At 55.2% G+C, this 13876-nt stretch overlaps 1 protein-coding gene across 1 annotated transcript; it reads left to right on the top strand.

The window, feature by feature from the left end:
• The first annotated feature begins 8213 nt into the window (after positions 1–8213).
• On the top strand, positions 8214–9993 carry HMX2 (H6 family homeobox 2). The gene is made up of 2 exons (XM_024751594.1): positions 8214–8481; positions 9437–9993. The coding sequence occupies exons 1-2, from the start codon at positions 8214–8216 to the stop codon at positions 9991–9993; spliced, it is 825 nt and encodes a 274-aa protein (XP_024607362.1).
• Positions 9994–13876: the final 3883 nt, after the last annotated feature.

The raw sequence follows: 13876 nt of genomic DNA, 5'->3' as shown, positions 1-13876 counted from the left end.
GGGAGGGAAGAAGGGAGTGAACTTGGAGTTTAGCTGCGGCCCGAGGCAGATCGCGATGTCCACCTGGGAGAGGCCAGGCTGCGAGCGGGCGACCCCAGGGAGGCCAACCAGGCCTAGGGACGGCGGCTCCCAGCTCCGGGACAGGGAGGCCTCCGCAAGCCTGGAGCAACTGTGGCTCCCGGGGCGGCTCGGGTGTGGGCGCGGTCATGGTGAGTCCAGTGCCGGGGAGCAGAGACCACCCGACTGCGGCGGCGACAACCGAGAGGACTTTGCCTCCTCCCGGGCAGATCCTTTTCTGTGCACCGCGCCCAAAGGCTCACGGGCGCAGGGTTTCTCTGGGCCCTGTACCCCGATCCCGGCAGCCGCCGGGAAGTGCAGCGCTAGCGATTCCCAAGCTCCTGCCGGGCGCCCGGCCTCCGGGCACCGGGTGGGCGGCCTGCCGAGCGCGGCGCTCCCGGAGCTGCTCGAGAGCGCGGGCCCGGAGGGCGGAAGCAGGTGCTTGGGCGCCCCTTGCCAACGCGGCGCGACTGCCTGCCCTAGGGCTTGGGGTCTGCACGCCCAGCTCCTGGCAGGGCGCGTTTGAAGCTGGGGAGCCGAGAAAGGGGAGACGGTGAAGATCCCTGTGAGCACACCGCGGGCGCGTCCGCTGGGGAGCGCCTGCACGCGCTCTCATTCCCTCTCCCAGAGCTTTACAGTTGCAGTTGCTCAAACCCAATCCACACGATTGATTCTCCTGTGGCTGAAACGTCAAGTATCGTTTCCTATGGATGGGAAACTGCCTCCAAATAAACTGGCATGTGTAGTTATGGCAAAATTTAGCCTGGACCTCAGTGAAGATGGATCTCCCTTTATTTTCCTCTGGTTTGGGATAAAAACGAGGGCATGTGTCACAAATGAAAAATAAACAGAAATTCGGGGTCCAAATATGTCGTTCCTTGTGTTACCTGCAAACACAGTGATGCCTTTTACTGTCGGCAGTACTAACTGCGGGACAGGCCAATAACAGCTCATTAAAAATAATGTTGCAATAGCAAACATGTTCCTAGATTTTACAGCCAGAACACGATGTTATCAAGCGCCAAGAAAATACTCCTTTATTTGTGTTTGGATTCTAGAAAATGGTTCTTGACTGACCTGGTCTTTACAAAGTCGAGAAATAACTGGTTCTCCACACGCACAGTTTGTTCTTTGTCCTGCTCCTGCAGCCTCCCTTTCCCTCCCTTTGAGGACCCCGTTGCCCTAGGCCGGTGAGTCCCGCCCAGGAGCCAAGGTGAAGCCCTGGGGGAGGAATGTGGCTCGGCCGTCGCCTGGGACTGGCAGTGATATGAACCTAGAAGCCTGCCCAGGCGGGAAACATCTGCTTTGCTCCCGTCGGCTGGGGGTCATGGTATTTCTCACAATGCAAGAGACAGGGAGCATGGAAGCTGCTCCCCGAGCACGAAGCATCCTAGGCTCTACTGCAAGCCTTTGTGTCAGGAGAGGCCAAGACAGCACTTTGATGGAACTGTCACATCCCGAGAGCTAGCCCGGGGCCGTCTTCCCCCACACACAGTGCCTCTCTTGGCGATGCCTCTGCAAGGATTGCCAGGAACTGCTGGAACCGCTCAGCAGAAGGGGCTATGTGGCAGAGTGAGCGTACCTCCACTCAACTCCTCCAAGAAATCCCTAGGACACTGAGCCAACATCCCCGATTTCATCCTTTCATCTTCCCCTCCCTTCAGATTGTGGAACCCAGCCTTCTCTCCTATCCTAACTTCAGATCCTTCCCTATTGGCACCCCAAATTATTCAAGTCAGTGCAATGGTATCGGCTTCCTGGCTTAATCCTCTCTGCATCATCCAGACACATGCAGACAACATACAGGATACACTCACCCTCAAGGGTGACATGAAACATTCACTGCCCCCCCCTTCTGTTAGACCTCCTGACGGACACCACATCCAGGGGCTCCCAGGGCCCAGCCTGGGTATGTGTTCAGCGTCACATATACATTGTGATGACATAGCATCACAACAGCACAGGCACAGTCAGGCACACTTTGTTCTGGGTGACCCTGGGCAGCTGGTTTTCTCTGATGGCCCCAGGCTAAGGCAAGCTGGGAAGAACCTTGTAGAAAGGATTGGGCAGGGAGCGAGGTGGTGCTCCTACTTCTGGGGCGTGAAGCTGGAAATCATCTGGGCAGAGATGCCTCATGTTCCCTCGTCACAAGCCACCTGGGACAAACTACGGGAGCCGCTATCATCCCACTTCAGACCCCCGTATACCTATGGGCCGGTGCCTCACTCGGAGCCGGGGTCCTCACAGTGCTGGGCTTTGTGGCTCTGAGTGCCCGGGAGGGTCTCCGGGCCCTGGGAGACCAGAGAGCCAGCTCTCGAGCTGTTTCTGTTGGCAACACAGATGTATTTCTTTTATTTGGTAGTAAATAGAGCGGGTGTGTGTACATCAAACGAGAGCAAGACAGATATAAACTGCCCCACCCCCGCCACTGGGCCCTCATTCTGAGCCAGGACGTCCCCTGGCACGCCAGAGCCCCAGAGTGCGCGCTGGAGGGTGGGGCGGGGAGAAGGAGGGGGAGGTACGAAGGTCGGTGGGGTTCGCTTTCTCATCTGCAAGAGCACGCTGGGTCAGCCGCGGCCCGGGCGTTGGGAGCTGGGGTCAGAGCAGTGGGGGCCTAGAGGGCTGCACAGCCTTCGACCTTCGGGAGCTTTGGCGAGAGCTGGCGTCGTAGGGCTGCCTGGGCCCGGGCCAAGCACTCCAGCTTCTACTCCCCTGCGCGCGCGGGGCACCTGGACTTCCCTGGAAAGGCCCTGCGGGGACCAGAGATGTTGCTGAGCACCGCCCTGCCCGCCTCCAGAGCTCCATTTTGCCCCACCCCTCGGCTTGTCCACGCCCCGAGTCCTGTGACCCACCCAGGAGGCTTCTTCCCCTCAGCGATCCAAACTTAGAACGCAGAGCGGCTAGGAAAAGACCACTCTACTGGGTCACCGCGACGGGGTCAGGGTGCAAAAACCATGAGCCCCATAGAAATCCCCACTTGGGGTCCAGAGCACAGCCGGGGAAGCCCCTGGGACGTCGCCCGCCCAGGCACTTACACCGGGCCAGGCAGAGGCACTCCTCCGCCCCTCCTCGCGGCTTGCCGCCCACTCTCTGCCCATCCCCTCCCGCCCAGCCTGCAGGCAGTCTCTGCCTTGTGGGTGCGAGCGATCCGCGCGTCTGGGCGTACGCGAATCGCGGTGTGCACGCCTTTGTGTGCGCGTGCGCCCGTCTGGGTGTACAGGGCGAATGTTGACCCTTTGGCCTCACAAGTAGTTGGGGAGGGGTGCTGTGGGTGGATGGCGGAAGGGAGAAAAGGGCTGTAAAGATAAGTGGGCCTGCTATACTTTGGAGCCCTGCCTAGTGACTCGGACCCGGATCTTGAGTTGAGATTTCGGACGCGCCTGTTCCCGAGCTTGCTTCTCCTGCGGAAGTACCCTGGAGGCTTATCGGGTGGGGAGCCACAGCTTCTGGGGAATCCGATCTCAGACAGCAGCGCAGCTGGGGTCCAGTTATCCGCCAGGGCTTTCCCCCCACCATTCTGCCTCCAGGATCCCGTAACACTTCAACCGTGTGTCCGGGCAATTCCCGAGACAAGAGCCAAGAGATCGCTGGAAGCAGCGTGCATCCTCGGACAGTTCCCAGGAGATGAGCCCTTGTACTCGCCCAGGTCCCTTCTTGGCTGCTGCTCCAGCCGATGCGTCTTCGCGGCGAAACTGGCCCAAATCTCTGTCGCCCGGGTTCCAAAAGGATCCCTTCTGGTTGCAGTGGACGGAGAGGAAAAAGAGTTGGGGGAGAGGCGTAGCGCGAGCGAGAGAGAGCACGCCGACAGCGAGTTGCGCCCATCATTTAGTCAGGAGCGACGAGGTGGAGTCACCTGGTGTGCCCCACCGGAGCGCTAAAGTCTTAAAGAAATAGAAAGAATCCCCTTCTCTCGTGAGCTCCTTCGCCGCCCTCGCCCCCCTTGGTGATGGAGTGCACGCATCAGATTTTCATCAAAGTTCTATTAAGTGAAACATAGGTTGCAGGGCACCCTTTGATTGAAACAGTTTAAATTTTAATTGTGTTTTTAATTTGACATATAGTTGCAGAAAGGAATGACACTGCGTCGCCAAGGGGCGGTCGATTTTCTTAATTTCTCCCAGAGGAATTGATGAGTCTATCAGGCCACTAGATTGGAAACCCATTAAAGCTCTCTGGTTAGGCTGTTAATTGGAACTTGATGGATGTGGGGAGGGGGGTGTTGGGACTCGGCTATGCTGATCCAATCTTCACGACTTTCTGTTTTCCAATAAATTACACAATTCATTTTCCAGCCGCAGATTACATAAATTGTACACCTCTGGGGCTCTCTTTTTCAAATAGGGAGCCCTTTTCCCCAAAAGCCTATTGCGAGATGTCATTTGCACCAAAGAACGAACAGCAGAGGCCCTTGAATGAAAATCGAAACATAATCAACGTTTATACTTAGAAAATTTATTGAGATCATTTTCTCTGGTATTTCCTTATTTTAAAGTTTGGACGCGCCATATATCATAATCCACTCGCGTAAAGGGGGGGTCAGCCTGTGTTTAATATTTATCGAAGCTTGATTCCAAGATCAAACTTGTTTATGACTTCATCTGTCATTTCGGAGGGAGCCTTCTTCTACTATTACCCGGCTCAGCCAGCCTATTTCCCAACTGCCGCAGAGAAGAGAGGATCAATTTTTATTACGCTCCTCGGCAAGTTTGCTCTGGGCCGCTTTAATATCGAGCAGTGGCATAATCTCGGGACCTAAACTTTAAGCGTCCTTTCAGTCTTGGAAAGTTTATCATTGCTTGGAACCCGTTTATGCTTAATTTCTAGGAAGGGTGGGGGGCATCGCAAAGATGATGAGGGGCCTTCCTCCTGGGTAGGGGCTGTTGATCTGACTGGAGTAGGGCGGGGCGCAGCTATCCGGAGGCTTGGAGGTTGGGGTGGGAGGTGAGATTGAAGAATTGCCACACTTGAGGACAGAGAGATGGGGTGTCTGTGGGTGGTGGTTCCTGAAGCTTAAGGTTCCTGGGAGTGCGTTTGGCAGCGGTGTTGAGCCCAGGAGAGGGCGTGTGGGCCTCTGCACTTGCCGTGAAGTCTTAGGGACCCCCCCCTCAAAAGCCCTGAAGGAACAGCGGGAAGATCGCGTCCTGGCTCTCTGGCCCCGGCCCTGGGACTGCTGTCTGCCCGAGGTGGGGGAGATCCTGCAGATGCCCAGTTGAAGAGATTGGAGGAGAGGGGAGTCTGCCTGGTCTCTGCCACAGCCTCCCTGCCTCTGTCCTGCGCCAGCAGCACCACTTTTCCGGCTCAGTTCAGAGTGTGTCAGTGTCAGGCACACACTAGTCGGAGTTCAGTGAACGTTTGCTGACTGTGTGTGACTGTGGAAGTGTTTATGCAAGCGCGTGCGTGAGGCTTCAGGCGTTCGCATCTGAAGGTACACAGAGTGCCGGGGTGGAGGAGGCCACACAGGTCAGCTCCCCAGTCCCTCGCCGTTCCCGGGTCTGGGAGCTGCTTCTCCGAGGCCCATCCCGGAGGCCCAGCTGCTGCCTCACTTGGTCACTGCTCTGGCTGAGGCCAACCCTGTGGGTCCTTGACTCCACCCAAACATGTGCCCCCGCGGTCCCGAGATGGCGGGGGTCCTCACAGTCTACCCCGCAGCCACTCCCAAGCTCAAGCAAGGCCAATGCATGCCCCGCCCCTCGCCCCTTCCAAAGAGTCAGGTATTGGCAGTGGAACAACCTCGGGCTTCAATCTTGCTTACTGTCCTTGGAGTTCTGATTATAAGGACAGAAAAACACTTGGAAGGAACTGTTTTATATATATATATTTTTTTTTTTTTTTTTTTTCTGAGCCTCAGTTTCTCCACCTGTAATTGGGGGGGGGGTTACAGATCTGCACCGCAGGTTTGCTGTGAGGATTAAAGTGAAGCATGGTAGGATGCTCTCAGAATATTCCAGGTTGCCGGCACCAAGTATTTGCTAGCTCAGAAGGGTTCAACCAATGCCCTCCCCCTACCCCAAATCCTCTTTCGTCCCCAGTGTAGGGGCAGGCTCAGCTCGTCCGGTCCGCCAATTTCCCGCCGGGTGGCTTCAGCGCGGGCCGGGAGACAGCTCCCACTCAGGGTGCTTGCGAGAGGCGGAGAGGTCGCAGGCGGGTGAGAGTCGGGTGTTTGTTTTCAGGATGCTCCCTTCTGCCCCCCAACCGTGCGGGAGCGCGCGGGACGGGCTGTGACGTGGCCCGGGAGCCTGCGCCGCGGCCCCGCAGAGGGGGACGCACAAATTGTATTTCAGCACCGGGTCCTTCCGGGTTAATGAGCTGACACCATGATTAAAGCTGACCATTTGTAATGTGTCTCGACCCCGCCGCCGAGCCCTGAAGAGGTTAATGCGGTGACGGAGGCCGGCACCTGCCCCTCGCGGGCCTCCCGGGCCGTGGCGCACAGCCTCTGCCCCCCCCGCCCCGCCCCCTTGCCTGCCTCTGCCCCGGTTGCGCCGCCGACTCCTAATCAATTAGCCCATTAACGAGCCCTTGGAGGAGTTAAGTAGGGAGAGGTTCTGCCACGGGTAAGGCTGCAGTCGGTAACTCACCGCGGCTAATGATATTATAAGCGCTTTGCTCAATAACCCGGGCGCGGCGCGGGCGAGGGGGGGAACTGCACCGTCATGGTGCAGAGTCTGGACATTTGTAGGGACTGATTCCAGAGTCTCCTCTCACCCTTGGCTGCATTTGGGGGGCACCCTAGAGTCAGGGCTCCCGGGATCATTTGGTCGAGCGGTCTCGAGGCCTCAGACCCAGGGGGTGGGGTTGCCTGAGCGCCTTGGAGCCTTGCTTCCACCTTCGGTTCTTCGACGCTTGTATAGACAGCTGTGCCCCCGAAACATTTTGCCTGCGCCGGACTGGTTCCACATCCGGTACCAGCTGATCTGGGAATGAAAAGAACAAGAGTCAGGGCTTTGAGGGGGCCGTGAGGATGAGGTAGGGAAACATGGTTAATTGAGCGCCCACCGCAAGCTGTGCTCAGGGTTAGGCACTTTGACCTCATACAGCTTCTGCGAGGTAATCGTTGCTTCTCCCCCCAATTTTAGGAATGAGGAAACCGAGGCTCAGAAAGTTTAAGTGTCCTGTCCAAGGTCACCTAGCCATTTGAATACACTTTGTCTAATTCTAAAACCATGTCGCTATCCTCACGTCCTTCTCTCCTTTCCTGGAGCAAAGCGCTTCTCTTTTTGCAGCAATTCCCTCACCTCCAATATTTGCCTAAAAGTGAGAGTCACTTATGGAAGAGGAGGCCGAGCTTTGGGCTGTTGACAAAGGTTTACAGAGGACCTACAATGAGCTCCTAGTGATTCTAGGCTTTCCGGTGCTTTTTCATTCCTACCTAAGGCCATCCTCGAAACAGGTGAAGGGGAGATATTAATGAGAAGTTCGTATCACCTATGAGGGCAGTGAGGCTCTGACTGGGATTTCACTTGTCCAAGTTCACGCAGCATGAAAATGAGGGTGCTGGGACTTGAACCCGAATCTCTTGAAACAAGATCTAGGGCTTCCCTCCCCCACCCCCAACGATCTTGCAGCCCCGTTGGGCCTGTGACAGGGGTAGGGTCTGTAGGCGGGGAAGGGCCCAAGTTGTCTGCTCCCAGGCCTCCCCGGTAAGCTCCCGGAAAGAGCATCAGTTCCTATGCGCACGCTCGTAATTCCCCGCCCCCCGGCCTCCTGCGCCAGGCGCAGCGGTCTGCGGGTGCCAGCCCTGCTGGCCTGCCCAGGCGAGAAGGAGTGAGTTTGGGGAGGGTCGTGGAACAGACTGTGAGCCCCTCTGAGGGTGCGAGGACCCATCGCCTATGCGAGGCGTCGGGTCACTCCAGCTGAGCCCCGAACTGCCTCTACCTCTCGAGAGGGCAGGGGTCCGAGCCATCAGTGTCGCCACACAGGGTAGGAACTTGGGCTGGAATCTATGTTGCTTTCGGTCCAGGCTGGTTGGACACAGCAGATGCCCGCCCGGCTCTTTGCGCGCTCCGGGGAGCACAGGCGCTGCGTGCGGGGCCTGGGCTTTTTTGAAATTTTCCGGGGCCGCTCGGCGGCGCTGCGATTGGCCGCATCTGAGTAACCTCTATTAGATCATCTCTAAAGGGAGTTCTTGGTTTCCTCCGATTTCTTATGAACCCAGGATGGGAAGCAAGGAAGATGCGGGCAAGGGGTGTCCGGCGGCCGGCGGCGTCTCCAGCTTCACCATTCAGTCCATCCTGGGCGGGGGCCCCTCGGAGGCGCCACGGGAGCCCGCCGGCTGGCCGGCCAGGAAGCGCAGCCTGTCCGTGTCCTCGGAGGAGGAGGAGCCGGACGACGGCTGGAAGGCACCCGCCTGCTTCTGCCCAGACCCGCACGGCCCCAAGGAGCCCGGCCCCAAGCACCACCCCCCCATCCCCTTTCCTTGCCTGGGTAAGGATCGCACGCCCCCGGGTCAGCAGCGAGCAAGCTCTAGGGGAGGGAAGCTGTGCGGGGGCTCCCGCGTCGCCCCCCCTCGCCTGGCCAGAGCCGCGGCCGCGCGGGGTCCAGCGCCGAGGGGAGGAGACGCGCGCTCTGTGCTGACTCCTCCGCCCGGCGGGCGCTCGGGAAGAAACCGGGAGCACAGATGTGGCGCGGCGCGGTTTTGGGGAAGGCTGGGTTGGAGGGAGAGTGTACCAGAGTGGGTTGGGCACAGGGCCTGCCGCACGCATGGCTGTGCCTTCAATATCCTCTTTGCACATCGTATACTTTCTGCACACGAGGTCTGGAAGTCGGATCTGAGCGGTCGGTCCTTCTCTACCGCAATCACTTTCAGCGTCTTTTTCTTCTCTCTCTCTTCCGCTCTCTCGACCTCTGCCTCTCTCTCTCTCTCTCTCTCTCTCTCTCCTCCTCCTCCTCGGAATGATTAGCACTCCAAGATGATTGACAATGGTGCCTTTCGTAGATGGTTCCTCTTTACAACATCTGACCAAGGGGAGCCCCGCGTTAGTCCTTAGCGTGATTTCAGAACAAACGGCCTGTGAAATGATGCCACACTATAAAGCTCAGGGAACTCTTCCAGTTCAGTTGTTACAAGGCAAAATCATCTTTTAAAATGATGCTAATGTCCCCCCTCCGGATCTCCTCCCCCTGTTGCCACACGTCCTTTCACGAAGCTGGGAGCATAGAGACCCCAGACTCGAAGTAGCTGGATCCCTGTCCTGTTGCTTTTCAAAAGCCGGGTGCCGGGCTTTAGGTTTCAGCGAGAGGGAGAGAAGAGGATGGGGGTGGGACCAAGGAAGATGGGACCAAGACTGCAGGCGCCTGCCAACTCCCTGGTTCCGGCGAAAGCTGGGGGCCTTTGAGGTTTCCTAACTCCATGGCCTTCCTCTTTGTTCTCACTCCCCAGGTACCCCCAAGGGCAGCGGAGGCGCGGGGCCGGCGAGCTCGGAGCGCACGCCTTTCCTTTCTTCTTCGCACCCAGACTTTAAGGAAGAGAAAGAGAGGCTCTTGCCCGTGGGCTCGCCGTCGCCGGGGCCCGAGCGGCCGCGGGAAGGCGGCGGCGCCGAGAGGCAGGCGGGCGCGGCCAAGAAGAAGACGCGCACGGTCTTCTCGCGCAGCCAGGTGTACCAGCTCGAGTCCACCTTCGACATGAAGCGCTACCTGAGCAGCTCGGAGCGCGCCTGCCTTGCCTCTAGCCTGCAGCTCACCGAGACCCAGGTCAAGACTTGGTTCCAGAACCGCCGCAACAAGTGGAAGCGGCAGCTCTCCGCGGAGCTGGAGGCGGCCAACATGGCGCACGCGTCGGCGCAGACTCTGGTGGGAATGCCGCTGGTGTTCCGGGACAGCTCGCTGCTGCGCGTGCCGGTGCCGCGCTCGCTCGCCTTCCCCGCGCCGCTCTACTACCCGGGCAGCAACCTCTCGGCCTTACCTCTCTACAACCTCTACAGCAAGCTCGACTACTGAGCGGCCCGCCGGCCCCGCGCCGCCCGCCCGCTCCCCGCCAGCCTGGCGCGGGCTGCCCCCACTCCGGCGCAGGGCTGCGCGTTTCCAGAAATATTACGAGATACACCATGTGTATTCGTTACCTCTTATTTATGGCCTCTGCCCTACTTTTTGATTGTTTCTCGTATTTATCGGCATTCCTCCAGCCAGATCATCTGCTTTCTACCCCAAACAAACCAATACGTTTTGAAAACCATGTTCGAGGGGATGTTCTACGGTGGTGGTGGGAAAGGGAGTTTCGGCCAGATGGACATTGATCGGTAGGAAAAAAAAATCAGTAAAACACCAGACCAGGTACATTCTTCTCCCCCATATATACGCCTGTATATGTGTACACGCACACAGGGCTGGCCAAGCCAGCCCTTGGGGGCTTCGAACAATGATCTCGACTCCTCTTTTCGTTTCCCTTGTCCCGAGGATGGGTAGGGGAGAAAGGGGGGGGGGGAGATTTCAGATCTGTAAATATTTTTAAAAAGAAAAAAATAAAACATTTTAAGCATCGTTGCTAACTTTGGTGGAATTGATTGTCCGGCTACCAACGCGCAGGTGTTCTCGCTTTTGCGTGGAAGAGCTTGCAGGCGGGCGTCAGAAGAGGTCTGGCTCGAGCCCCGTGGAAGGTGGGGCGGGGGTCAGAGGTTAAAGGTTGGGACCTTGGCCCCGCCAAGGCGGCGCGTGGGCTGGAGGCGCACCCCTTTCCACTAGCTGGTGCCCGTAGTCTCCGCGCGGCGGAGGCTCACCTCGGCGGCAATCCAACTCTGGAGCCCGCGCGGAGAGATACAGATGGGGGGCGGCAGGCTTCACTGCCGAAGCAGTTGCCTCCCGGAACGAGCTTCTTTCCAGCCCTGGGAGCGCCTCGGGGTTGACGGCAGCAGGGAGTCGTGCGTCGTGGTCCAACCTGTGACAGGAGCCTCCTCTCCGAGGGCACAGGGCAGGTGGGGCGGCGCTGCCTGGATCAGGTATAGAGCCCGGTTTGCTCGTCCCCCAGCCTGGCGCGCTCACAGTTTCCGAGCCGCGCGGTGCGGGAACAGGTCGCGGAAAGGCAGCACTTCGGCTGAGGAGGGATGAGGCCCGAGACAGGCAAAGAAAGCGCGGGAGGCAAAGGCTCCTCCCCACACTGTTTTGTTGTTGTTGTTTATAGTTTGCCTTGTGCGTGGCTAAGGGGCCGGGTCGCGGGCGAGCACGTGGCAGCGGGCACTGAATGGAACCTTGGTGCGCGGTTTGCGCGCCCACGGACCTCGGCGCCCCAGCACCTGCTGCCTCACCCTGGCTGGGCGGGCGCGGCACCGAGAGGACAGACGCGTGCCGAGTGTCACGCAAATCGCCGTCTCGCAGTGTTAGATCGCAGCCACCTGTTCCTTGTAAAACGTCAGAAAAAAAAATTGCCTGAGCTTTGAGGATGCTGATGGTTCGGTGTCACGTGGGGCGAGCTCCCGGGTCCTCCTGCCTCCAGCCCCGGGCTACTCCTTAGCCACTGCAAAGGTGTCGGGAGTCGGCAGCGCGGAGCCCGGATCCCATCCTCTAGAAGGGGAATATTTGCGTGATAGACCTGTCTGTTTGAGCGGAGAGGCATCGAAATTATCTGCATTTTATGAAAGTATGCAGGATATCTGTTACCCGACTATGTGACCCGCAGTGTCATGTCTTAAATGCCTGGTGTCTTGTCCATTTGTGAGGTCGTATTTTTTTTATGTTAGATTTCATAAAATTCAAGAACACATGTGCCAGTGGTGTTAGGTCAATTGCATTTATTTCATTTCAGCTGAGTTCAATTCAATAAATATTTACTGAGCCCTAGTACTTGCTGAAAACTATGCTAGATGTTGGCTAGTCAGTGAGAGAAAACAGAACTGACACTGGATCTGTTTTTTTCTGATTTATTTGGTACGCATATTTCAATGAAGTTTTCTCTTTCCGGAAACCTTTAAATTTTTCTTTCCTCTCAAGCTGCTATTTGAATATTCCATGCAGAAATAACCAAACTGCCTTCAAGGAATTACTTGTATAGGAATATTTCACCCATATCATTTTTGTCTGCACTTCAATAGATTACATTTTTTAAACAGAGATGATGGTTTTAACAGTATTGGGTCACTATATCCTTCTTGGGCTTACTTCCTTCATAGGAAGTTGTTTCCTGTAGGCAGTTAATGGCAGAGTGGTTTTTGCCCTTAAGATTTTAGGGATGATCATTTTCCAGTTTGTCATATAGTGGGTACTTCACTTTTTTTTACTAATCCAGAAATTAGTAGTCAAAGGTGATCCAACAGTGTGATTAGTTTCTAGGAATTCCTCTTTCTTATAGGTAACTAAGTACACACACACACACACACACAGCTTTGCATGTGGATTTGAAATGTTCAAGACTCCATTGTGGCCAGATTTCCTATCTCAAGACTATCAATTCATTTGAATAAGCAGCAAAATCATCAGCCTCCTTTCAGGCTCTAAACTGGATTTAAAAGATTGACGTTTCTTAAAACTCAAATCGAGTCCGGCTGCAACTGCCTGCCCAGAGGGACCTGAATCATACACACACTGGTTAATGAAATACGCTTAGATTTTATTAGTGGGTAATTCATGCTCAGAATCTCGAAACACTAGTAGAATTAAATAAACAACTGGGAGAGGGAACCAAATAAAATTATTTGGAGATAAAATTATTTAGCCAAAATTAGAATGGAGGCAAGGCACTGCACTTTAAAATTCTTAACCTAGCCATTAAGTTGTTGAAAGAGGAGAGAGAACCAAGTATGAGGACTGGTGAGGAGACAGGGCAAGAATCTGTCCTTTTGACAGGAATATCATCAATACACCGGGCAGAAGGGTGGTTGTTGTGTGTTTACTGTGTCACCATTCATAAAAAAGTGCACCTGTGTCAGCATATGTGAATGCATAAGGACCAACAACACTTTTTCTCTATCAAGGTACCTTAGAAATTAAACACTTTAACCTCAGCAGTTTCCTCCCACTTCATACAAGATCATTTAATAATAAGATTTTTTTTTTACAAAAGCCTGTGAAAAAGGTTATAGCATGGATTAAATTGAAAAATTTCAGTGCACTTTTGATATTCAAGAGTAACTGAGTCACAGCATTCTAGTTATAAATTATTGCTTTTCTTTCATGGAGACCAAATTATTTCTCATTACAGGAGCAACGTTCTTGATTCTCCTATTTCTGGACGATTCTAGAAACAGAAAATCCCGCAAACCGAGCCTGCAAGTCTGGCGAGTTCTTGGGGTGGGAGGGGGTGGATGGAGAGAAGCTTGTAGGTGTCATTTTAGGGCCCTACTTGAACATATGTCTCAAAGAGGCTTTTGAGCTTTAACACACTGCAGAGTAATCATTTGTTTCTCAGTCTGTCCAACCTTCTGGACAAAGAGTTCCTCAAGAGCAAGACTCGGTCTGATTAATGCATCTTCCCGGTTTTCTCACCAGGCCTGGCATGCGCTGGGTGCTCAATAAATGTTTGCAGGAAAATGGAATGAAGAGATAAGCAGAGTATAAATAAGGATGAGTATCTTTAAGGTCAGTAGATCTTCGACAGTGGGAAATGTGAGAGCCTGGTTCATAGGTGGAAAGTCCAGGAAAATGAGAAAAAATTAGGGCAAAATATACACTTCATTTGAGCAAATAGTTTTTTCTCCATTCCAATTTTGGTCAACTTCATGGGCATATGCATGTGCAGTGGAAGGGAGACTAATTTAGCTCTATAAAAGTACTGACCAAAATAAGGTTTTTGTGTCTGAGAGACTAACTGAGATGGGGAGGGCCCCAAGAGTCAACTGGGACGAGTATCTTTCCCGCCTACTATTCAGAGGACAGGCCAGGCGTCGGCCCCAGG

The sequence above is a fragment of the Neophocaena asiaeorientalis genome, unplaced genomic scaffold (assembly GCF_003031525.2).
Source record: "Neophocaena asiaeorientalis asiaeorientalis breed wild unplaced genomic scaffold, Neophocaena_asiaeorientalis_V1.1 scaffold108, whole genome shotgun sequence".
Taxonomy (NCBI): Eukaryota; Metazoa; Chordata; class Mammalia; order Artiodactyla; family Phocoenidae; genus Neophocaena; species Neophocaena asiaeorientalis.
This window is presented reverse-complemented; position numbering and strand designations above follow the sequence as displayed.